The sequence below is a fragment of the Glycine max genome, chromosome 9, assembly GCF_000004515.6.
Source record: "Glycine max cultivar Williams 82 chromosome 9, Glycine_max_v4.0, whole genome shotgun sequence".
Taxonomy (NCBI): domain Eukaryota; kingdom Viridiplantae; phylum Streptophyta; class Magnoliopsida; order Fabales; family Fabaceae; genus Glycine; species Glycine max.
The window spans coordinates 6,353,608-6,376,988 of NC_038245.2; the positions used below are offsets into that span (position 1 = coordinate 6,353,608).

The 23,381-nt window shown below is 34.2% G+C and overlaps 3 protein-coding genes across 3 annotated transcripts; 2 read left to right on the forward strand and 1 right to left on the reverse strand.

The window, feature by feature from the left end:
- Positions 1–359: 359 nt before the first annotated feature.
- LOC100788218 (eukaryotic initiation factor 4A-15) lies at positions 360–4,269 on the reverse strand. The gene is made up of 6 exons (XM_003533723.3): positions 4,045–4,269; positions 3,066–3,135; positions 2,820–2,926; positions 2,143–2,573; positions 1,083–1,763; positions 360–590 (listed from the first exon to the last, which is right to left on the reverse strand). Exons 2-5 carry the CDS (start codon positions 3,131–3,133, stop codon positions 1,128–1,130), a joined length of 1,242 nt encoding a protein of 413 aa, XP_003533771.1. The 5' UTR covers positions 3,134–3,135; positions 4,045–4,269; the 3' UTR covers positions 360–590; positions 1,083–1,127.
- Positions 4,270–15,618: 11,349 nt separating this feature from the next.
- Positions 15,619–17,583, forward strand: LOC100789104 (glycylpeptide N-tetradecanoyltransferase 1). Its single transcript, XM_003533724.5, has 2 exons — positions 15,619–15,845; positions 16,052–17,583. The coding sequence occupies exon 2, from the start codon at positions 16,079–16,081 to the stop codon at positions 17,381–17,383; it is 1,305 nt and encodes a 434-aa protein (XP_003533772.1). The 5' UTR covers positions 15,619–15,845; positions 16,052–16,078; the 3' UTR covers positions 17,384–17,583.
- A 2,879-nt stretch (positions 17,584–20,462) lies between these two features.
- Positions 20,463–22,532, forward strand: LOC100789628 (peroxidase 59-like). The gene is made up of 4 exons (NM_001369181.1): positions 20,463–20,707; positions 21,115–21,300; positions 21,427–21,592; positions 22,260–22,532. Exons 1-4 carry the CDS (start codon positions 20,498–20,500, stop codon positions 22,421–22,423), a joined length of 726 nt encoding a protein of 241 aa, NP_001356110.1. The 5' UTR covers positions 20,463–20,497; the 3' UTR covers positions 22,424–22,532.
- The last annotated feature ends 849 nt before the right edge of the window (positions 22,533–23,381 follow it).

Here is a 23,381-nt window from a genome sequence, read left to right on the forward strand (position 1 = left end):
AGTTGGCATAGCTTATAGCCAAAGAATGGACATCTCTGGGACGCAGGACAATGCTCCCAAAATGGACATCTCGGGCTCTTTACTCGTCACGCATTGAATACAAATGGAAGCTGCAACATAAACCAAAGTAAAACCGGTTTTAGCCTCCGTTTTAATACTTAATCAGGTATTAATATTAATACGGGTGTTTGACATTTACTTTAAGAAAAAGCAATGATGTTTCATTAGTAGTAATACTTCGTTTTCTGCCTCGACAAAATAGACCTCTAAGAGGTAATTGTAATTACATATGGCACCAGAATTACCGTTAGACTTCCAATGCTCAACACAATATTCAATATTTGAAGTTACTTGAAAAGTTGGTCAAAAGAGTCAAACATTATGATTTTAAAATCTTACAATTTCAATAACATCCTGCTCATAAACAAGTAAACTACGTGCTCCATCAATGCTTACAACATTGTGACAACAAACCAGGAAAAAAAAAACCTCCGACTGATGATTCGGCGAATCCACGGTTATTGCAATCCATATAGCTGTTGAGTAGAGAACCACAACCGAATATCTTGCCTCACAATGATCCTCCAATCCTTGGAACATCGAATAATGTAAGTTGATAGCTATTTCAAATGAGGATAAAAAAATCACTAGAACCACGCTACCAATGTCCAGTTTCATTTTATTAAATACCATTTTCAAATTGAGGAAATGAAACGATCAAGAAAAATAACTTTAAAAAGCATAAGATTTAACCCTTGAACCTCAAAATAAGCACCACAGCACACCACGCCATGCCATGGATCAACTTTGAATAAATCGAAAAAAAGAATCAAATTATCCCTACGTATGTTAGAATAACCAAAACGTGTATGAAAAAAACCTTGCTTGTTAGAAAGGTGCAACAACTACCAATACACCAATTCAGACAATAATGTGATTCCACATTGCAAGTACTCATCACTTGGGACATTCAGACGACTGATGATAATGTAATTTAAATTACTACACCTATTAAGAAGGTCAAACAAGGTTTAAGAGCAGAAATACAACAAAAGGAACAAAAAACATTACATAACACTTACCTCAGAAACCAACTTTCCTCTAATATGATGGAACAAAAAAACTCATCAAAGGAGTTCAGCAACATTTGAAGGCAGCTCCTCAATTACCACATTGTAAAACTTCTGGATGTCAAACAGCATTTTTTCATCATCCTTTGTGACGAAGTTAATGGCAACACCTTTCCTACCAAACCTTCCACTACGTCCAATACGATGGAGATAGTTCTCAGGCTGCGTTGGGAGATCATAATTTATAACTAAAGACACTTGCTGGACATCAATACCACGGGCCAAAAGATCAGTAGTTATCAAAACACGGGATGACCCAGAACGGAATTCACGCATAATAATGTCCCTGGTATTCTGGTCCATGTCTCCATGGGTTGCTGAGACTGTGTGGTCTCGACTTCGCATCTTGTCAGTCAGCCAATCAACCTTTCTTCTGGTGTTCACAAAAATGACACTCTGAGTAATTGCCAATGTCTCATAAAGATCACACAGTGTGTCAAGCTTCCATTCCTCTTTCTCAACATTGACATGAAATTGCTTGATACCCTCCAAGGTGAGCTCATCACGCTTCACAAGGATCCTCACAGGTTTGTTCATGAACTTCCTTGTGATCTCAAGTGCCTCGGGAGGCATTGTAGCAGAGAAAACTCCCACTTGAATCTTAGATGGAAGCAACTGGAATATATCATAGATCTGATAAAAATGAAATTAAGGTTAAAGCACTTATGAATAAATTTGTTTGGGACACTAAACAAATAGGCCAATATAAATAAAATCTCCAGGATAATTCAAAGGAACTTACTATCACATTTTAGTTCTACTGCTGCTGATAATATAAGAATTTCAAATGCATGACAAGCATACATGCCAACAAAAGATGATGTTAAAAAAAAAAAATAAAGAAATAAAATAAATTTAATTAAGAAATTCAAAGAACATGTATAAAAGGCATTGGCTAATAGTTTATCATCAATGTACAAAAATACAGAAACGTGTGGGCATTACATATCAAAAACAACAAGTCCAGTCAGTAATTATAAAATTAACAAAAAGAATATGAATTAAAAAGCACCTGATCTTTAAAACCACGGGAAAGCATTTCATCAGCCTCATCCAATACAAACATCTTGATATAGTCTGGCCGAAGTGACTGTCTGCGCAGCATATCAAATACACGACCAGGAGTACCAACAACAACATGAACACCACTTGATAGAATGCGTTGGTCTTCACGAACACTGGTACCTCCCACACATGCGTGCACCTTCACACCAAGATAATCTCCGAGTGCCCGCATAACCTTTTCAATTTGCTGAGCAAGCTCCCTAGTTGGTGCTAAAACCAAGGCTTGGCATTCAGTCACACTATAGTCAAGTTGCTGCAGAATTCCAGAGCAGAAAGTTGCTGTTTTCCCAGTTCCAGACTGGGCCTGTTGTATAACGTCAAGTCCCTTGCAGAATGGAACTATTCCCCTTTGCTGAATAGCTGATGGCTTCTCAAAACCTAAAACACAAATCAAACTAGTTTAAATATACAGTTAAAGATTGATACCAGCATCAGGACAATAAACACCATGATTTACACAAAAATGCAGTGGAATTTGAAGGATTAAAAAAATGGAATTTCAGTCCCATAAATACATAACAAATAAAAAAAATTACAATTGTCATCACGATAAAATACAAAATAACTCTTGGTTTGGAAAATAAAATTAAAAAAGTAAGAGGACATAAAGAAAGTTAAATCTACCATATGCATAAATGCCTCTCAGGAGATTCTCTTGCAAGCCCATAGCATCAAAACTGTCATAAACCTCATCGTAGGATGTGAAGAAATCCTGACCATCGGACGTAAGCCTGCAGCCATCAAGTTATCAAAATCAAACAAATTAGACTGAAACATGAAAAACAATCACAGTAACTAAATGCTAATGAAGCAGAATCCTACAGAACTACTTTGAAGAACAATAAACAAAAAATAAGGGGAAGATCTTACAGCTCATTCATCTTGGTATCATATTGACGAGCATCAAACTGTGATCCCTCGGGTGCAATTCCTGCCATGACTGCAAGATGAAAAGAAATAGTATTATAAAGGCATGCTTTTGGTTTGGCGTTCAGCCTATCCAAAGTCCATTTGCGGCTCAAATGCACCACATAAATGCTGCCAAGGCAAAGGCAAATCCATGTTTGCACTCTAACATTATTCTCTCACTGGCCACAGCAGCCAAAGAGGCAACAAATTTTGTTGCTTTGGACATTAAGGAGCACAAAAACACTTGTTTGTCTGTAAAATGACAAAATACACTAATTACTTTATATAACTCTAACGTTTTCAACATGTTGTAGTTCTACTCCAGAACTGATTCTATTTAATATCACCTAAACAAGTTTTTAATTAAACTTTTTTACCACTAATTTTTTAACATCAAATTATTTTCAATCAAACTCAAGACATAGCTCATACCCTTTCTCTTAACAACACATCAAAAAGTAATTTATATTCTCAACATATATCGAAGGTCATTCCATTTCATCGAAACCACTTCCAAATAAAACCAACTTCGTAAACTCCAATCCGAGCCAAAACACACGTTAAGCAGATCAGCACCAAAAAATAAAAAATAAAGGAACAAAAAAAACATCAGCGTAAAAGAACACAGTCAGAGCAAAACCTAAGATCAACGACAATAAACTAGATATCACGAGAGCAAAGGAGACAAATCTAAATCTCCATATGATGTCTTCCTTATCGAAAGGAAGAAAAAAAAACGATAGTAAAAGTAACTTCCTAAACGTTCATAGGGTTCAAAACGAACAAAAGCTAACAAGCCAGAGCGGCATAAGCAGATCCAATCGTAAAATAGCGATAACAACTACATCGATTAAATATGAAAAAAAATACAGACAGAGAGGTAGCGTCGAATCGGATAAGAGAAAAGAAGAGAGAGAGAGAGAGAGAGAGAGAGAGGAACCTTAGGGCGACGAAAGAGGTAGTTGATCGGAGAGAGTGGTGATGTCGTTGGTGAGAGCAGTTAGGGTTTCCAAACTGCTCAGATCTAGGCCGCGGAAAGAGAGAAAAACAATACGTTTCTGCGAGAAAGTGAGTGGGAGCTATGAGAACAAACGAAGATTATAGCTTACTACACAAAAACCCTCTCTCCTTTTTGGCTTTGGGAGTGTGCTCTTTTTTCTCTTGCGATTCCCATTTTGCCCTTGCCCCTTACTTACTTTTCGCCCAGTCAACGGGCATGGGTCAAACCGCCATGAGATTTGAGAATCCACCGTTCTTGGGCTCGGGCCCATGGTAAGAAAAATATTTGTATTAATTATTACAATATATATTTTATAAATCCTCCTACTTATTAAAGAAAAATATACATATTTTATACTTTTAAGATATTAAATATATTATTTTTATTTAATATTATTTTATAAATTTAGAAAGATCCCTCTACATATATAAATTAGTATGTTTAGATAAAAAAAAATTAAGTACTTCTATTAATTAAAATAAACTTATACATAAGTTAATTTGTAAAAGTTCTTTTATTTTTAGCATTCATCATTCACTAACTCCTCCCTCCTTAGGATGGTGTCCCACCAAGCAACCAGAACTCAAAGAGTGTGGCTTGAGGAAGGAAGAGAGCTTTTTAGATTTTGCTTTTTTTTCTTTTACTAAGGATTTTTTTATATTATTGAGATAAACATTAGTTGCAATACTAATTTTTGAAAAAATAAACATTTATTATTACCATAACTAATATAACATCATTTTTTAAATTGATTATAGTCATATTCGATGTAAAAAGTGAATGATCAAGTCTAAAATAAAGATAGAAAGTCATTATCTACATTAGTTATATAATTGGTTTAGAAAATACTAACATTCTATATCAAATGATTACACATCCACTCATGTAACCAATTTAGAATGTTGAAAATGACAACTAATATTTAAAGATTTATTTTGTACTAATGGACAACCAAAACTTAACTAAATCTCATAGTACATCAAATTTAATTTCTAAAAATTTAACCCTTCAAAATTAACTTTAAATCGAGTCAAGTTAGTATTACAAGATGAGTCATGAAAACTTATGTTTGTCGTTGGCTATCTTTATTATAATTCTAACCAATGAAATTAACTAATTTTTAATATTTAAAAATAATAATTCTCATGTGCATGCATCAATAATAAATACAAGTAAAACAAAAGATTTGAACTTCTAGAAAATCAAAGATAAAGCTTAACTAATAAGTGTTGAGACAAAGCCCTAAAAAAAAACTAATGTTCTAATGATGATAAACCACTAAAAAGCAAAATTGCTAATAATTGCTTTTAGTGTTCTTAGATTATACAATAAAACAAGACAAATTTAGAAGTATGGAACAAGTCTGAAAGATAGGCCTACAATAGAAAGTGTAGTGTGCTTGTGTGAAAGTGTGCTTTGTGAAAAATTAGTCGGATTAGTTGTTTTGTTACTATTTAACATCCTTATAATTATTGGTACATTTGCTGCTCCTTGTTTCTCTCCTTCAACCCTTCATTCTACTTACTCAAAATATTATATAATTAACTGGCCATTATAGTGCAAATCTGTTGTCTTATTCTCAGTCATTTTGTTGCCTTATTTCTAGCGTGTCTTAATTACCAATTGCTGGCACAAGCTGCTATTTATTCTCACGTTGTAAACATATAAAACATAAAATTGGAATACACACATTATTATTACATTCTACATTCCAATGACCTCAAAGACCTCATAGAGTTTAACACAAACTCTTATCTTCCAATTAAGCTAAACAACACCAATTATCCAACTTGGTATAAATAGGTTAATTCGCTTCTCATAGCTCATGATCTTTAAGGCTATGCCACAGGCACAACAACGTGCCCCCTGCCACTATTGGCACTGGTGAAACAACATCATCTAATTCTGCTCTCTCCCTTTGGATCAGACAAGACAAACTTATCTACCTTGCTTTTCTTGGCTCGTGCAATTCTGAAGCATGATTTGTCATGGCTGCTGCTGATACTTCTCGCGATGCTTAGCTAGCCCTTTCTCATGCCTTTTCTAATCAATCCCAGTTGAGAATTATGTCACTCAGGGAATGGCTCAGTTCCATAACCAAAGGCAACTCCTCTGTCTCAACTTATTTACACTCAATCCGCAATATTGTTGATGAATTGGCTCTCATTGGTCATCCTATTGATAACCTTGAAATGGTTATTCGTGCCTTGAATGATCTTGGACCAACCTTCGAAGAATTTACTGCTTCCATTCGCACTCGTGATTCACCAATTGCTTTCAACGAACTCTATGACAAGCTGGTGGATTTTGAGATGTTTCTACAATGTGAAGAACACATCTCAACACCGGTTCCTATTACTGCATACCTTACTCAGTGCCATTATAATCATAATGCTCGAGGACACTATCAAACTAGCTGCAACAATAATTACCATGGTTATGCTCCTACTCTCTCCAACACCAACAAAGCCACCAATCAACAATCCTACCATTTTTCGATACTGTGAAAAACCTGGTCATTCAGCAAAGCAATGTTGCAAGATTTTTCCCAAACAAGCCACACCATCCAACTGCCCATGTGGCCCAACAAGTGATCTTTCACTCATCTCCACCTTCCTAGCTATTTGATTCTGGTGCATCCCATCATGTCACCAATGACATCAACAATTTGTCCATAAAAGAATATTACCATGGAATTGATAATCTTTAAGTTGCAAATGGTAATCATCTTCCTATTACTCATATTGGTTCAACAACTATTTCCACTAATGGTTCTTCTTTAAAGCTTTCAGATATCCTTTATGTTCCCAATGTTACTCAAAATTTGATATTTGTTTCTCAATTTTGCCAAACTAACAAGGTTTCTATTGAATTTTTCCCTTGGCATTTCGAGGTAAAGGACTTGTACACGAAGGAGATTCTTCTGCGAAGACTAAATGAAGACAATGTGTACAGGCTCCAACCACATGCACCTATCCCACAGACTTCCTTTGCTCTCCAACCCATCACTCAAGCTATGATCGACTTGGTCATCCTTCACCACCAACTCTTCTTCATGCACTCAAGTCAAACAACATTGTCTATTTTGGTTCCTTCACTAAATGTCTTTCTTATCTTTCCAATAAGAGCCACAAGCTACCATTCTCAACATCCTCAATTTCTAGTTCTTATCCATTAGAAATTGTGTACTCAGATTTATGGGGTCCAACTCCAGTTAATTCAATTAATGATTTTTGTTATTATGTAATTTTCGTGGACCATTTTTCCAAGTATGTTTGGCTTTATCCACTAAAACTCAAGTCTGATGTCTCAGTCATATTTTCAATTTTTAAGAACTTGGTAGAAAGGCAATTCAATTCCCAAATTAGAACCCTTTATTCTAACGACGGAGGAGAATATATCAAACTTCAATCATTCTTACAAGCCAATGGTATCTCCCACCTCACAACCCCACCACATACTTCTGAACATAATGGTCTCTCTGAACAAAAACACTGTCACCTCATTGAAACTGCTCGTTACCTCCTAAACCACGCCTCCCTTCCTCCACATTACTGGTCCTTTGCCTTCCAAACAACAATCTACCTAATCAATTGGTTACCCACCCATGGCCTTAACATGAGCACACCTCACCATGTCCATTTTAAAACCCCAGCAAACTACAAGAAATTAAAAACCTTTGGGTGTCTTTGTTTCCCTTAGCTTAAACCCTATACAAATAACAAGCTTAAGCTTCAACCAAGATCTGAACCATGTCTATTTCTTGGGTATCGTCTCACACAAAGTGCTTATATTTGTTTCAATTTAAAAAACCAACAAATTTCATCACTCTAGGCATGTCCAATTTTTAGAAGACATTTTTCCCTATTCCCCAAATTTGTTGCCAATCTTTGACTCCCTTTCAGCCTCTCTACAACCTCCCTTTATTCCATGTAATATCTCATTTTTCGTAGACTAATTTAAAAAGGATTGTTATTTATAAATAAATAGTTTTATAAAATGATAAGATTTTATAATTAAATAAATAAGGAGAAATAACTTTATTAATTAAAATAATGATTTTAGAGAAAATAAAAAGTGTATTTTATTTATTCATTTGATGGAGAATAAAATATATTTTGGTTTTATAAAATTATAAAAATAAATAAATAGAGTAAATAATAAGTTATGAGTACCCTAGGTATAAATAACGATGTTAGGTCAGTTTTCACACCAATGATGCCTCCTCTTCTCCTCATTTTCGTTTTTCCTCATTCTTCTCCCAAAATCCTCTTTTTTTCCCGTAGACCACCAAATTTGTCTTAGGAAAATGACAATTTCAAACTCATTCACCGTTGGATCGTCGTGAAATTTAAGAACATGGTTCGCCACTCAATTCCAATCAATCCCACCGTTGGGAATTCTAAAATCATTTCGAAGCTGAGAGAAATACACTTCGTATCATAGTCTTTTCTTTTCCCGCAGAAACCCAAAACCATCCTAGTAAAACTACGATCCCGATTTTGTTAACCGTTGGATTTTCATGAATTTTGATATGTTGTTAGAGATGCAATTCCGCACACCTTCACCGTTAGGATTTGCGAGATAATATTCATGGATGGAGATAATGGAATCGCATGAAGACAGTACAAATGGAGGCTTCAATCCCTTCTCCTTCTCTCTAACGTTTAGGAACCCTATAAGAGCAATCAGAGGAAAAAATTGAGGAATATCAGGAAAATGCTAGAGATGCCACTATCGCTGTCGGAAGACACGTGAGCCCGCTTAGAGGTAAGGGATGAGTTATTCACAATTGAAGATTAGTGAGGACATGTGCAGGGATCCTTAGAGTATAAATTGGAATGGGTTTTTGGTTATTTCTATAATTTTTATTCTATCCTTATAATTATAAGTGTGAATTATATACGTTTGATGAACCAGTTGATGTCCCAATGAGAAATTGTTATGAATTGATGTGTCCTTGTGTTGAGTATGAATCCTATAAATTGAACCTTTGTCTAATTAGCGTGAATTATTGAAATTAAGTAACTAGAAATTTAGCGTAAGAGGGAGTGAGATATTGATTTTGTATTTTCTCTTTTTCATGTTTTTTTAGGGTTTTTTTATAGTTTAAAATTAATATTATATTTGAAATTGACCAAAGATTTCTAATAGACTGTGTGTTGTATTCTTAGATAATATATATGAATTCATGTATACTTATATATACGGGAAAGTGTTCATATAATTATTTAGAATTGGTACATTAAAAGCTTATTTGAAATTCATGATCCAATATGATGTATGTTGCTGGTTTTATATATATAGATTTAGCTATATATTTATTTATATTAATATTTTATGTAAATAATAATGTAGTGTTGTTATAGTGTGATTCCAAAAATTATTTAAGTGTTGGAGTTTGAGAATATTATGGTTAGATTTGAGGTACATGTGTATTGAGATGTGTGTATTGAGTTGTGAGATGTGAATTATACAATAACTCGACTAATGTTGATGCGCAGTGTTAAAGAAAAAATGTAGGTTTCCTATTTAGGAACCAGTGTTAAATTTTAGCGCAATGTATTAAACATGTTTGAAACACAAGTGTGAGGTCGTGAGTATTGTATAATTCATGAGCAATGCTTATAAATGAAATATGTGATGAATTGTGGAATAACATGTTGCCTTGATATTATAGTATTGTTATTGAGATTAAGTATAAGTGCAAAGTTGAACATGTGTTAATTTGTGAGATACATGTAGACATGTGATGGTGGATTACGATACTATGAGATGTGAAATTGTGAATGAGTTTTGGCTATGAATAAGTGTGTGGTTAACACTTGATGTAACATTACTTGTGTTGTAAGCTGTGAATTGTATAATAACCTGACCAGTGTTATCTTGAGAAAAGTGTTGATGCGCAATGTTAAAGAGAAAGTGTAGGTTTCCTATTTAGGAACCAATGTTAAAGAGAAAATGTAAGTTTCCTATTTAGGAACCAGTGTTAAACTGTAGCGCAATTGTGTTAAACGTGTTTAAAACACGAGTGTGATGTCGTGGGTATTGTATAATTCATGAACAGTGTCTACTTGCAAAAATAATTTTAGGGGTTGGACCTAAATCAGGAGGGAGAGGTCCTGACGGACTCTTCGGAGTGTAGGCCTTGGGGGTCACTTAGTTTGAGTGCTCCTTTAAGCCTATATTGATCCCATATGGTTGGAGCACTCTCGCAAAACACTGTGACCCTGACTGATCTCCTTATGATTTTACTTAGTAAGAGTGACCTGACATACCCATTGTATGGTGTGTCTTGTTATGTACTCCTAAGCGCCCCGGGGTGATTTTTCACTGACATGGTACCACATTGCATATAGGCTTGAGTCTTAGCATAACTATCTCATGCGCTTGTTAATTGTTTATTATGAAATTGATGTGTTATTATGTCTTGATCGGAGTGTGTGATTCTTGTGTATTGTGATTGATGATTGAAAGGTGTGATTGATGATTGAGAAGTGAATTTTGAATGACAAAGTGGTTGAATTACGTGAGTTATGTTTAAGTAAGTTTTATTTTATTTATATGATATGTATATCTAGTTGTCTTGCTTCTCTATTAGTTAGGAATGTAATAACTCACTCCTAGTGTGTTGTTTGTGTTTGGATCCTATGATGATCTCAAACCTTGTGTTCGTGGGAGCAGATGAATAAGTGGATGACTATGAAGAACCTGATGCTAGAGGACACGGGAACACAATGCTCTGATAGGATGTGACATTAGGGTATAGGTTTTATGTTGATTGTATGAAGTTTTAGACGACCTTGTTTTTAGCTGAAGTGAATTTATTATTTATTTGGACAAGTTTTATTATGATGTTAGAAAGGTGAATGTGAGCCTTTTACCCTTTTGAAAGACTTGTATTTAAATGTTTTAAAAAACTTTTAATTAAGTTTGATTTCTTATTAATATATATATATATATATATATATATATATATATATATATATATATATATATATATATATATATATATATATATGTATGTATGTATGTATGGGGTAGAGGGTGTCACAACATTATAATTCACCATTCTTAACCTCAGTTATCTCTATTCCAAATCTAACCATCACTGACCTTCCTCAACGACCCCACTCACCCATCATCACCTCACCCGATTCACTTCCCAATTCCTTAACCCAAAATGACACCTCATCACCCAATCAACCTGTGAGTCCTTTTCCTTCCATCTCAACCACAATACAACTCCCTCACCAATCACCTATACATGTTTCATCTTCATCTTAGTCACTTGCAACGGATTCTCCTTCACAGTCTTCAACTTTGGCAGTGCCAAACCATCCCATGATCACTCGTGGAAAAGTTGGAAAAGTCAAACCCAAGAAGTTTTTTTCTATGTCTAAGCATCCACTACCCCCAGCAGACGAACCAACGTGTGTTCCAAAGCATTACAATGTCATGACTGAAAACAAGCTATGTCTAAAGAATTTATAGCCCTTATGACCAATGGCACATGGTCCCTAGTTCCTAATCAACCACACTTTAATGTCATTGGGCACAAATGGATGTTTCGCTTGAAAAGAAATCAAGATGGATCCATTGCACGTCACAAAGTACGACTTGTTGCTAAAGGCTTTCATCAATGACCAGGTATTGATTATAAAGACAATTTTAGTCTAGTTATCAAACCTCAAACAATCAAAAATAGTCTTGTGCATTGCTCTTTCAAAAGGTTGGTCCTAACACAAATGGATGTTAATAATGCATTCTTGCACGGTACGATCTCTGAAGATGTTTACATGCACCAACCTCAAGGATTTGTTGATCCTACATTCCCTCATCATGTGTGCAAGCTCCATAAGCCCTATATGGTCTAAAGTAGACACCTCGAGCTTGGTACCATGCATTAAAATCCTTTGTGGTTGCCTATGAATTTTTCAATAACAAATTCGATTCTTCACTCTTTATTTACAAGCACGATAATGCCATTGCCTATTTTTTGGTATATGTTGATGATTTCCTTCTTACGGGCAATGATGACAATTTTGTAAGTCAATTTAAGGTTGATCTTGCTGCCAAATTTTCTCTCAAAGATCTTGGTAGACCGAGTCACTTTCTTGGTGTCGAACTCATTCCTACATCTAGTGGAATTTTCTTGTCTCAACAACATTATATTAGAGACATACTGTAGAAAGGAAATATGACTGATGCCAAGCCAATAGGCACTCCAATGTCTACCACTTGCTCACTTGGCACTAATGATGATATACCTAGCTGTGACTCCTCTTTCTTTTGCAGTCTCATTAGATCCTTGCACTACTTATCCATCACCAGATCGGATGTGGCTTTTGCTGTCAATAAGTTATCACAATACATGCAAGCACCCTTATCCATTCACATGCAAGCTCTCAAGCGCATTCTACGTTATCTCAAGCACATCATTTTCCATGGTATCCACCTTGTTGCTACAAGAAATCTTGATCTCATTGCATTTTGCAATGCGGATTGGGGTGGTGACAATGTTGATTGGAAGTCTACTAGTGCCTACATTGTTTATCTTGGCCCTAATGCCTTTCATGGTCATGCAAAAAACAGTCCACAATTGCGAGATCTTCCACTAAGGCCGAATATCGCACAATCGGAACCACCACGTCTGAACTCTTATGGATTCAACAACTTCTCATGGAGCTTGGGATCCAAATACCTAAACAGACAAACATCTTCTCAAATAACATTGGTGCTACGTATCTCTGTGCAAACCCAGTGTTCCATTCACAAATGAAGCATTTAGTTATTGACTACCACTTCATTTGTGATATTATTGCCAAAGGTGAACTCGCAGTGTCTCATGTACTTTCAAGTCACCAACTAACAAACTTGCTCACAAAGCCTCTCTCTCGATCACGACGTGAGTTCCTTGTCTCCAAGGTTGGTGTCGTTGACCACTCCTCCATCTTGCTGGGGCGTATTAGTACATCCACATGTGTTGCTCCTTGATTCTCTCCTTCAGCCCTTCATTCTAGTACCAATTACTTATTCAAAATATTGTATAATTAACTGACCATTATGATATGGATTTGTTGTCTTATTCTCAGTCATTTTGTTGCTTTATTTCTAGCTTATCTTAATTACTAATTGCCAACACAAGCTTCTATTTATTCTCATGTTATAAACATGTAAAACATACAATTGGAATACACAAACTATTATTACATTCTACAATAATAATCAACTGATTCACTTCAATGAGTATAATATTTAAAAATAAATAAATGTTATAAAAAAAAACTCCCTATATGTAATTTTAATCAATTAAACTAGTTTTTCCATAATTTCCCGACATCATGGGGACTGAAGACTCTCAGGGGTAGACAACCATAACATCCACCAAAATATGAAGCTTCAAACTATTTCATATACCATATGACATCATTTTCGAGATTCCTCATTCTAAAATAAACTTCACCCCGACATTGTCTCTACTCAAATTTTGCATTTCCCTCTTTTTGGGTATGTGTTTGGATGTTAATAAAATATGGAAAGTGAGAAAGTTTTATTTTTACTTTGGATTCCTATTTGTAAATGTTATTTTGATGGGTGGTGTTTGGTTTGTAAATGCTATTTTTTTCTTGTGTTTTGAGGTCATTGCATAACTTCAAATGGTGGCATTTTAGTGCGGCAAGGCTTCAGTTGGAGAATTTTTTATGGATACATGCGTTTGGAGTGAAGGATTTCTTCTATTGGCTCTACACATGGTAGGTTTTTGTTTGAGTTTGTTGTAGATAATGAATATAGAGACAAGATTTTTTTTTCAAATGGTCCTCGTGCAAATTCCCATGTGCAATGAGAAAGAGGTAATGAGGTAATGAGGAGTTGAGGCTTGTTCAAGCGAGATGGTCCTTTTTTTTTTGGTAATTTAAGGAAAGTAAAAGAGATTACAAAACAGAATAATCAAATTCTAAATGAGCTAAAATCCCCGTAAGGGAAAAAAATCCAACATTACATCAGCAACAAAGTAGCTGAACCCCATCTTGCAAGTGTATGAGTTACAATATTAGCCTCCTTGGAACTGTTTGAAGATCCACTTGCCACTTCCTCTGCAAAAGAATGCCAATTTCACTAGCAACATCAATATTAGTGACGAAAAACACAATTAACCCTTATAGTTGGCCTAATTATTTTTTTAATCCATCAATTTGTGATAAGTCTTGTCTTTTAGTCCCTTAAAATTAAATTTGTTTTAGTAAGTGAATTTGGAAAATTACTTTTCTAGTCCTTCCCATGAGTTTGCACCAAACAGAAAATAATAAATTGATATTTTTTTTTTATCATTTTTAATTGTCATAATTTGGTTTTTAATTTTAGTTGGTATAATTTGTATTTGAAAATCGTAAAAAATTGTCAATATTGTTATTTTTTATATGTCACACATTAATGGTAGGAAATATTTTTTAAAAAATTCAAGACTAAAAAAATAAATTTAAATTTGAAAGCCTAAAAAAATTCAAATTGAAAGACTAAAACATCTATTAAGTCCTTATATTTTTATAAAAAGATAAATAAATATAGACTTAAATATGCTTTAGGTCTATTATAAATTAATGAATTTTGTTTTGGATTTCTAATATTTTTTTGTGTTGAGTTCTTAATAAAATATTTTGTCCTTCTAATATATCTATTTTTCAATTTACTCCATGTAATTCTTTGTTTATTTTATATTAATTCCAATAAAAAATATTTGATAGAGACTAACAATAAATGATCTATATATTTTAGGGGGAAAACACAAAAATAGATATATTAGAATAACTAAAACAAAATAATAAGGACAAAAAACAAAAGATTTACTTTATTAGTAATTCAACCCAAAGAAAAAAAATTATTAACAACCTAAAAGAAATATGCTAATTTATTAAGAACCTATAACATATTTAAGCCATGAATATATGATTTAAATATCTTCTTAGTCTATGTAATTTAATAATTTTTTTGTCCTTGTAATTTTTTTAATCTTTATAAATTATATTTATTTTATTTTTTTTATCTTTAAAGCACCTTAGATAACACTTTTTTCAACAAAAAATAAAATAAATATAATTTGTAAGGATTAAAAATAAAAAAATATATTTACAAGGACAAAAAGAAAAAAAATACTAAATTGCAAATATTAAAAAAACATTCGATAAATAATAAAATTCACCTCGAAAGTGTCTATATCAATCCTTCAAAGATAAAAAATTCAAATTTAATTTTTAAATGTGTATACAATGTAATAAATTAGTCCTATAAATAATTTAATGACAAATTAAGTTTGAATTTTATAACTTAATATCAAATTAATCTACATAAATAAAATTTAGTATCAAATTAATAATATTATAATAATAAAATAATCTCACAATAATTATTATATTTTTTACAGATGCATATTGTATTTATTTTATTTTATTTTTGGGGACTAGTAATTTGTTACTGCAAAGCCTAAATAGTAAATAATACATGGTAGCCCGAAGAATGACCGAACGAGTCCTTGGTTAACCCGTGGCAAGGGAGAAGCAGCAGATAATAATAAAAACACTCGTGCCGCACCTTCGTCTTCCCCAATGCTTCTTTCCACACGCATCTCGGAAGCCCTTCTCTTCATCACATAGATACTTTCGCTATCGCACCAAGTAACCCTTATTATTCCAATCCACCCTCGCCACTCCTTCGATCCGAATCATCTTTTCCGCCCACACACAGTGAGTTAATCTTATTTTCATTCACTCTCTAATCTCTTCCACCTTTCATAATTTTATTGCATTGTTGTTTCATCTCCTGTTTCCACCGGATCAAGATCCTCTTGTTTCTCTGTTTCAATTTGGATTCGAATTCAGTTAATCTCGTTTTCACTGTCAGGGTTGTGTTTTTATTATTATTATTTTTATTTGATTTGATATTTCTGCAGAGTTGGGTTTTTTTGATATAATTGATAATGGGTGATAGCAGTGTTCCATCTGGGTCTCCAAATGCAAAATCAGATCTTGTTGACAGAGACTTGGCGGTTTCCAACAACGCGTCGTCGTTGGAAACCATTGTGCAAAGTTTCCAAGATTCAATGTCTCTTGGTAAGAGACACAAGTTCTGGGAAACTCAGCCTGTGGGGCAATACAAGGATGTTGGGGACTCAAGTTTGCCCGAGGGCCCGATTGAGCCCCCGACACCTTTGTCCGAGGTTAAGCAGGAGCCTTACAACCTTCCCAGTGCTTATGAGTGGACAACATGTGACATGGACTCTGAGGAAATCTGTGATGAGGTTTATGCCCTTCTCAAGAATAACTATGTTGAGGATGATGAGAACATGTTCAGGTTCAACTATTCCAAGGAATTTCTCAGTTGGGCGTTGCGTGTTCCGGGCTATTACCAGAGTTGGCACATTGGCGTGAGAGCCAAGACGTCGAAGAAGTTGGTTGCTTTCATCAGTGGCATCCCCGCCAGGATCAGGGTTAATGAGGAGGTTGTGAAGATGGCCGAGATCAATTTCTTGTGTGTTCATAAGAAGCTCAGGTCAAAGAGACTTGCACCTGTTATGATCAAGGAGGTCACCAGGAGGGTTCATTTGGAGAATATTTGGCAGGCGGCCTATACGGCTGGAGTTGTTCTTCCAACGCCAATCACGACTTGTCAATATTGGCACCGATCGTTGAATCCGAAGAAGCTAATTGATGTTGGGTTTTCAAGGCTTGGTGCTAGGATGACGATGAGCCGCACTATAAAGCTTTACAAATTGCCTGATTCAACGGTTACTCCTGGATTCAGGAAAATGGAGCTTCGGGATGTCCCTGCTGTTACTCGGCTGCTTAGGAACTACTTGAGCCAGTTTGTTGTTGCACCTGATTTTGATGAAAATGATGTTGAACATTGGCTTCTTCCCAATGAGAATGTGGTGGATAGTTTCTTGGTGGAGAGTCCAGAGAATCATGAGATCACAGACTTCTGCAGCTTCTATACTCTTCCTTCTTCCATCCTTGGAAATCAAAATTACTCAATTTTGAAAGCTGCTTATTCTTATTATAATGTTTCCACCAAAACTCCGCTGACCCAGTTGATGAATGATGTGCTGATTGTAGCAAAGCAAAAGGATTTTGATGTTTTCAATGCCTTGGATGTAATGCACAATGAGAGTTTCCTCAAAGAACTCAAGTTTGGACCAGGAGATGGACAGCTTCACTACTACTTGTACAATTATAGGATTCGTAGTGCCTTGAAACCATCTGGACTTGGACTTGTGCTCTTGTAGTTTGATACTATTCAGTTTTGGTTTCACTATGTAATTGGTAAAACCATTCATTTGTTTTGTTTTATTAGCTTGTTGTTTCAACATTATTTCTTGTTCCTTTCAAATATTGGCAATTAACATATTAGGTTTTCAGGGTATGTGAGAGCCCATCTTATGGCAGACTTTCTGCTAATATGCTTATACTGCAAAATTCTGAAGTTGTTAACTTGTTATGGTCTGCTGCTTCAATTTCCTATTTTCTCTATTTCCTTCTGAAGTTTCTCTTTCTCTATGCATGATTGCATGTATAAGTAGTTCTTATTTCTGACAAAATTCATCCTATCAAGTTTTTATTGCTGTTTGGCCACATATGTCCTTTTGCTGATGAGTATGGCTGGCTGGCTACATTTGCTCATATAATCTTTCATTTGATCCAATTCGTTGTTTAATAGGTGTGTATGCTTATCTATATAGATTTTTTTAGTGGTTAATTGAATGTTTTCCCATGGGATATATTGCCATCTACTTTTGCTTAATAGTAGACTTCATTATTAAGGAACAGTTAAGTTAGCTTTCAATGCAAGGCATAGTTTTTATGAAGATACAGGACTAACGTCTAACTGGCCAGCAGGGGTAAGACCTAACTCTCACATGTTAGCCAGGGCTGACTTGACTTGTTCACATGTTTTGTGATCGGTTTGAACTTTGGGAAAACATTTTCTTTGTCCCAAATAATTGCATGCAAATCACATTGTTTGCACTTTGTTTTGATTTTTAAAATTTGTACTAAGAAAACAGGAAAAAAAATCTCTGTTTTGAGCTTACTCAACTAACCACATCATTTTTGTGCTAATGAAACTTGTGAAAATACCATAAGCCACCCACCAGATGGGTCATAATTGTGATAACCATAAGCCACCTGCCAAAAGAAATACAAGAGTTTTCAGATACTAAAAATGAAAATGAAAAAAAGAAAAAGAAACCAAAAGACATTGAAATGCCAACCATCATCCTTCTCAGCTTTGCCACCCCCAACAGCAAACCACTGAAACCATTCCTGTATCAAGCTGCTGACTGAATCCCTATTTCAGTTCCATGACAATATAAGGCAAGAGCAGAAACCAGTTGTCATGAAGATAATGTATTTCATACTTTGTTTAATTGACTTAAAGAATGTGTATTTGTCTTCTTTCCTTTTACTGTGATTTTGGCATTTGTGTTTGGTTTTTGCTTGTGTAGATTTCAGTAAGAACACACTTGTGAATTACTTGGTTTCTGTTTGCATCCCAAAGTACAGAAAGGAAAAGAAACTTGAGTGTTCTTAGAAAAAATAAAGGAGTGGGGTGGGATTGTGCTCTTGTAGTTTGACACTACTCAGTTTGGTTTTGCTGTGTAATTGGCAAAACCATTCATTTGTTTTGTTTTATTAGCTGCTTGTTTGAAGATTTTTTCTTGTTTCTTTCAAATATTGACAGTTAACATATTAGGTTTGCAGGGTATGTGAGAGCTCATTGGATGGCAGATGTTCTGCTAATATGCTTGCACTGCAGAATTCTAAAGTTGATATTATCTGCTGCTTCAATTTCCTTTTAGCTCTTTTTCCTTCTCAAATTTCTAAGTAGTTCAAAATTCTTACAAAATTTATCCTGTCAAGTTTATGTTGTTTGACTGCATATGTTCTGTTGCTGATGAGTTCATATGATCTCATTTGATCCAATTTGAGGTTTAATAGGTGCGGATGCCTTTGTAAATAGATTTTGTTTTGTGTGGTTAAGTCATTGAATCTTTTAACATGGGATATAACACCATCTACCATTGTTTTGTACTAGACTTCATTCTTAGGGAACGGTTAAGTTGGCTTTCTATGCAAGGGATATTATGTATTTGGATTAGCATCGCTTCAAATGCCCATAATGATCCGTGCTGTTTTGACACATTGTATTGTAGCTTCTGCGTTATTTTAGGTTGTGACGTGGTTTTAAAACATAAATCCAAACACGCTGTTTTTTTTTTTTTTTTGTTTTTTTAATGAAGATACAGCACGGATAAGCATTTTCTGATGTAACTTGCTCACGTATTAGCCAGGGACTGATTTTTTGTTAGCTTTGTGATCGGTTAGAACATTGTGAGAAAAAAAGTTAACTAAAAAGTAATTTAATAAATTTTAATCATTAGTTTCAATATTTTGTTTATGATAATTTTTTTATTACTTTGATATAGATAGACAGATAGACACAAGCTTTTATCCTAAAGAAAGACATTGTGTTTAGAATATGTGCAAATTGAAACACAAACATGATATATATACATGGTTCACAATCATAATTATATGTACCTAAAAGCAATAGGGACCAAACTGAATTTAGCTTAAAAGAATCAAGAAAATGTGGAGATCTAGGATCAACAATAGAGGTGGTCTCTTGTTTGCATAGCTCTGAATTATTAATTTCAATGGCGTTGGAGTGCTGAGTTTATTAAATTGAGCCTACAATTAGTTTGATGGCCCAATAACCAAGCTACACTAGTATACATTTTTAACATTATCAACTTTGTTACCCTTCTATAAAAAAAGCTTGTGCCCCAGAGACACCAGGACAACTGGTAACTCATACCCTTCCACAAATTGACATTTATCACACCCCACCAAGTAAGAATAATTAGGAACAAGACAATAGTGTAGCATGACTGTACCCTTGTGTTTTTTTTTTTATTGATTAGATTTCAGAAAAAAAATAACAATTATAAATTCTTAATGCGTGCACAACTTTGTAGTGCTCCATAGTTGTTGCCCAAATCGACAATTTTTATTTTATCATTTTTAAAATATTTAGGAAAGAGTGATTTTGATTTTTTTCTTCGTTCTCAAACTTGAATAGGAGGCCTACATTTTTCAGAAGTAGAATGGCACCAACCACTTTCAAGTGAACGTGTCATCAGTAGTATTCAAACATCTATCTATTATCTTTTTTACAATGAAATCTTAATTTGAATACGATAAGATTGCTGCATCCAGCACTAAGCAGCAAATTAATCGATAAAAAAAAAGTTGCTGTATCTCATTTCTTGGCTATAAATAAAGCCATTGTTTGGTGTGTTTGCTACACACATCTTGAGTTGATAACAACAAAAGTGACAATGAATAGGTCCTCTAATGCAAATTTTTGGCTTGTGAATTTCTTCATTTTGAGTGTGGGAGTAAGGTCCCAACTGACCCCGGATTTTTACAAAACAACATGCCCTGATCTTTATAGAATAGTTAGGAGAGAGGTTCAAAAAGCTCTAAAATATGAGATGCGAATGGGTGCTTCCTTGCTTCGGCTTCACTTCCATGATTGCTTTGTAAATGTAAGTCTACGTGGCAGTTATTTACTTATTCATTTTTTTTACGACGAGAGACATATTAGTAAGGTAGTGGCTCTTTTGAATATACTCTTTATTATTAGTTGGAAATTATAAGAAATTACAATTTTGTTTTTTGGATTTCACTTCTTATGTAATAAATCTCACTTATAATTTTGTAATTTAATAATATGGAGTGAGTCTCAGTTATAATTTTGTTAGTAATAGTAACACTCCTTAGTGGATGGATATAGCCAATATTGAAATGTATGAAACCTGGCCATTCCGCTAGAAAACATTTGGATGGATATAATATAGTGCTGTACTAATTAATTTATATAGTAGGAATTGTCAACCTTATTTTCTTCTTCTTTTACTTTATTGTTTACCTAATTAATATATTTGGGTCTCAGGGTTGTGATGGTTCAATTCTGCTGGATGGAGACCAAGATAGTGAGAAATTTGCTACTCCTAACTTGAATTCTGCTAGAGGGTTTGAAGTTATTGATACAATCAAAAGTTCAGTGGAGAGGGCATGCAGTGGAGCTGTGTCCTGTGCTGATATATTAGCCATAGCGGCCAGAGATTCTGTTCTCCTTGTATGTTCAATGGTTAAATATTGATAATTCATAAAAAATGAAACCCCCCTCTTAATTGGCACTGACTTCTCCCTATTAATTGAGTTTGTGTTTTTTTTTACCATAATTGTATTCACGTTTTTGCAGAGTGGGGGTCCCTTTTGGTATGTTCAGCTAGGACGGAGAGATGGATTAATCTCAAACGGGACACTGGCAAATCTTGCAATTCCTTCTCCATTTGACACACTAGATACCATCATTTCAAAGTTCAATGACGTTGGCCTCGATCTCAAAGACGTTGTTACTTTATCAGGTACAATGAAATAGAACAAGAGACAATTATACAAGCTTATCAAGAATGCATTAAAAAAAAAACTTATCATGAGAAATGCTAATAACTAGTTTATAAGTTATAATAACATATCTCTTTTTTACTTTTTATATATCTTGAGTGACTCTCATTATGTCACTGGGCACGTAGATGCAGCAAATTATTGATATTTAAAGGGAAGTGCAAAAACACGGTTTGGACGTAACAAACCAAAACTGAATCAGTTTTTCCTCGAACTAATGGAAAAAAAATAATAATAATTAGATCACTTTAGTTAACTGAATTGTTTCTATAAAATAGATTTAGTTAAACGAATAGATTTTCACCTAAATCATTTTCTTTTTTAAAAATAATTCAAAATCTAATTTAAAACCAATTTGATTCTTAGAATCCTTTTAAAACGGGTTGAAATTAGTTCGATTTCAAACCAATTTTCTAAATTAGTTTGTCCATTTGAATATGAAATGGAACCAGTTAAAATAATTTAAAACCAATTTGGTTTGATTTTTTTTTACCAGACCCCTAATTCTTGCTCAACATGATAAGCTACTTTGTAGTGGAGCAAAATCTTAGTACATTTCTTGCTTGCTTCTTCTGATTCAATATATTATTACCAATATCTGTTTATCTATCTATTTATATGCACTAGGTGCCCACACTACTGGACGAGCAAGGTGCACTTTTTTCAGCAATAGATTGTTCAACTCCTCAGGGACAGAAGCACCGGACAGTACAATAGAAACCACTATGCTCACTGAATATTGCAAAATTTGTGCCTACAAAACGGTGATGAGAACACAACCAGTGTGCTAGACCAAGGGTCAGTGAATCTATTTGATAACCACTACTTCAAGAACTTGCTCGATTGGAAGGGTCTTCTTAGTTCTGACCAGATTCTCTTTTCAAGTGATAATGCCACAGAAACTACTAAGCCTTTGGTCCAATCTTATAGCGTTAATGAGAGAATTTTCTTTATGGAATTTGCCTATGCCATGATAAAGATGGGGAATATAAATCCACTAACTGATTCTGAGGGTGAGATTCGAAAGAATTGCAGAGTAGTTAACTAATTCGTAATATAATGATATGAAGATTATAGACATTAGACAGATACTAGAATTAGGAAGCAGAAGAAGCATCGATCTCAACTGAGAATTCTACTCGGCTGGAGTTTTTATATGTAGACCTAAAGGGTTTGTGCATGCATACTTGATGTGTGTTGCATGGTTTGCTGTATTTTACATAAATAAATTTAGAAAGAAACTATGTTAATTTCTCTATTGGTTAATGAACTCAGTTACACTCGAATGAACGCCATACTTTTTATTGTCCTAGACAATTCCTTAAATTGATCTTCGATCTCTTCTAATTGTTTAAACTTTGGTAATTATATCTAATTTTTTTGCAAACTAAAATATAGGAAGTGGAGAAAATTCTAATAGTATTTCTCTGGTTGATTAGTTATGGCTATTGTGTTTTCTATGATGAATTGGCCCGTGTTGGGTGTGGTTACCAGTCTCTACTGTTATTTGTTTTAACAAGTTGACATAGTAGAATTGGCTATCGATGAATTACATTATTTTTAACAAGTTGCTGTCATGAATAAAAGTTGCACACAAGATGACTGTTATCTTTGCTTGTTATCCTAGTCATGCTTGAAAGTACTGTAACTTACAAAATTATTGTTAGTGTAATTATATTAAGTTCCTCAACTAATTAGATAGGAGTTTAGTTTTTTCTTCTAAAAATACTCTCGTCAAAGAAAAATAAT

Bases quoted from the DNA above. Each gene is read 5' to 3' on its own strand.
- LOC100788218 (XM_003533723.3), bottom strand. From the start codon at position 3,133: ATGGCAGGAATTGCACCCGAGGGATCACAGTTTGATGCTCGTCAATAT. The intron at 2,574-2,819 runs GTAGATTTAACT...TTTGTGTTTTAG, and splicing joins GAGAGGCATTTATGCATATG to GTTTTGAGAAGCCATCAGCT. The intron at 1,764-2,142 runs GTGCTTTTTAAT...CATTTTTATCAG, and splicing joins CCCGTGGTTTTAAAGATCAG to ATCTATGATATATTCCAGTT.
- LOC100789104 (XM_003533724.5), top strand. From the start codon at position 16,079: ATGGGTGATAGCAGTGTTCCATCTGGGTCTCCAAATGCAAAATCAGAT.
- LOC100789628 (NM_001369181.1), top strand. From the start codon at position 20,498: ATGAATAGGTCCTCTAATGCAAATTTTTGGCTTGTGAATTTCTTCATT. The intron at 20,708-21,114 runs GTAAGTCTACGT...TTTGGGTCTCAG, and splicing joins TCCATGATTGCTTTGTAAAT to GGTTGTGATGGTTCAATTCT. The intron at 21,301-21,426 runs GTATGTTCAATG...ACGTTTTTGCAG, and splicing joins CCAGAGATTCTGTTCTCCTT to AGTGGGGGTCCCTTTTGGTA.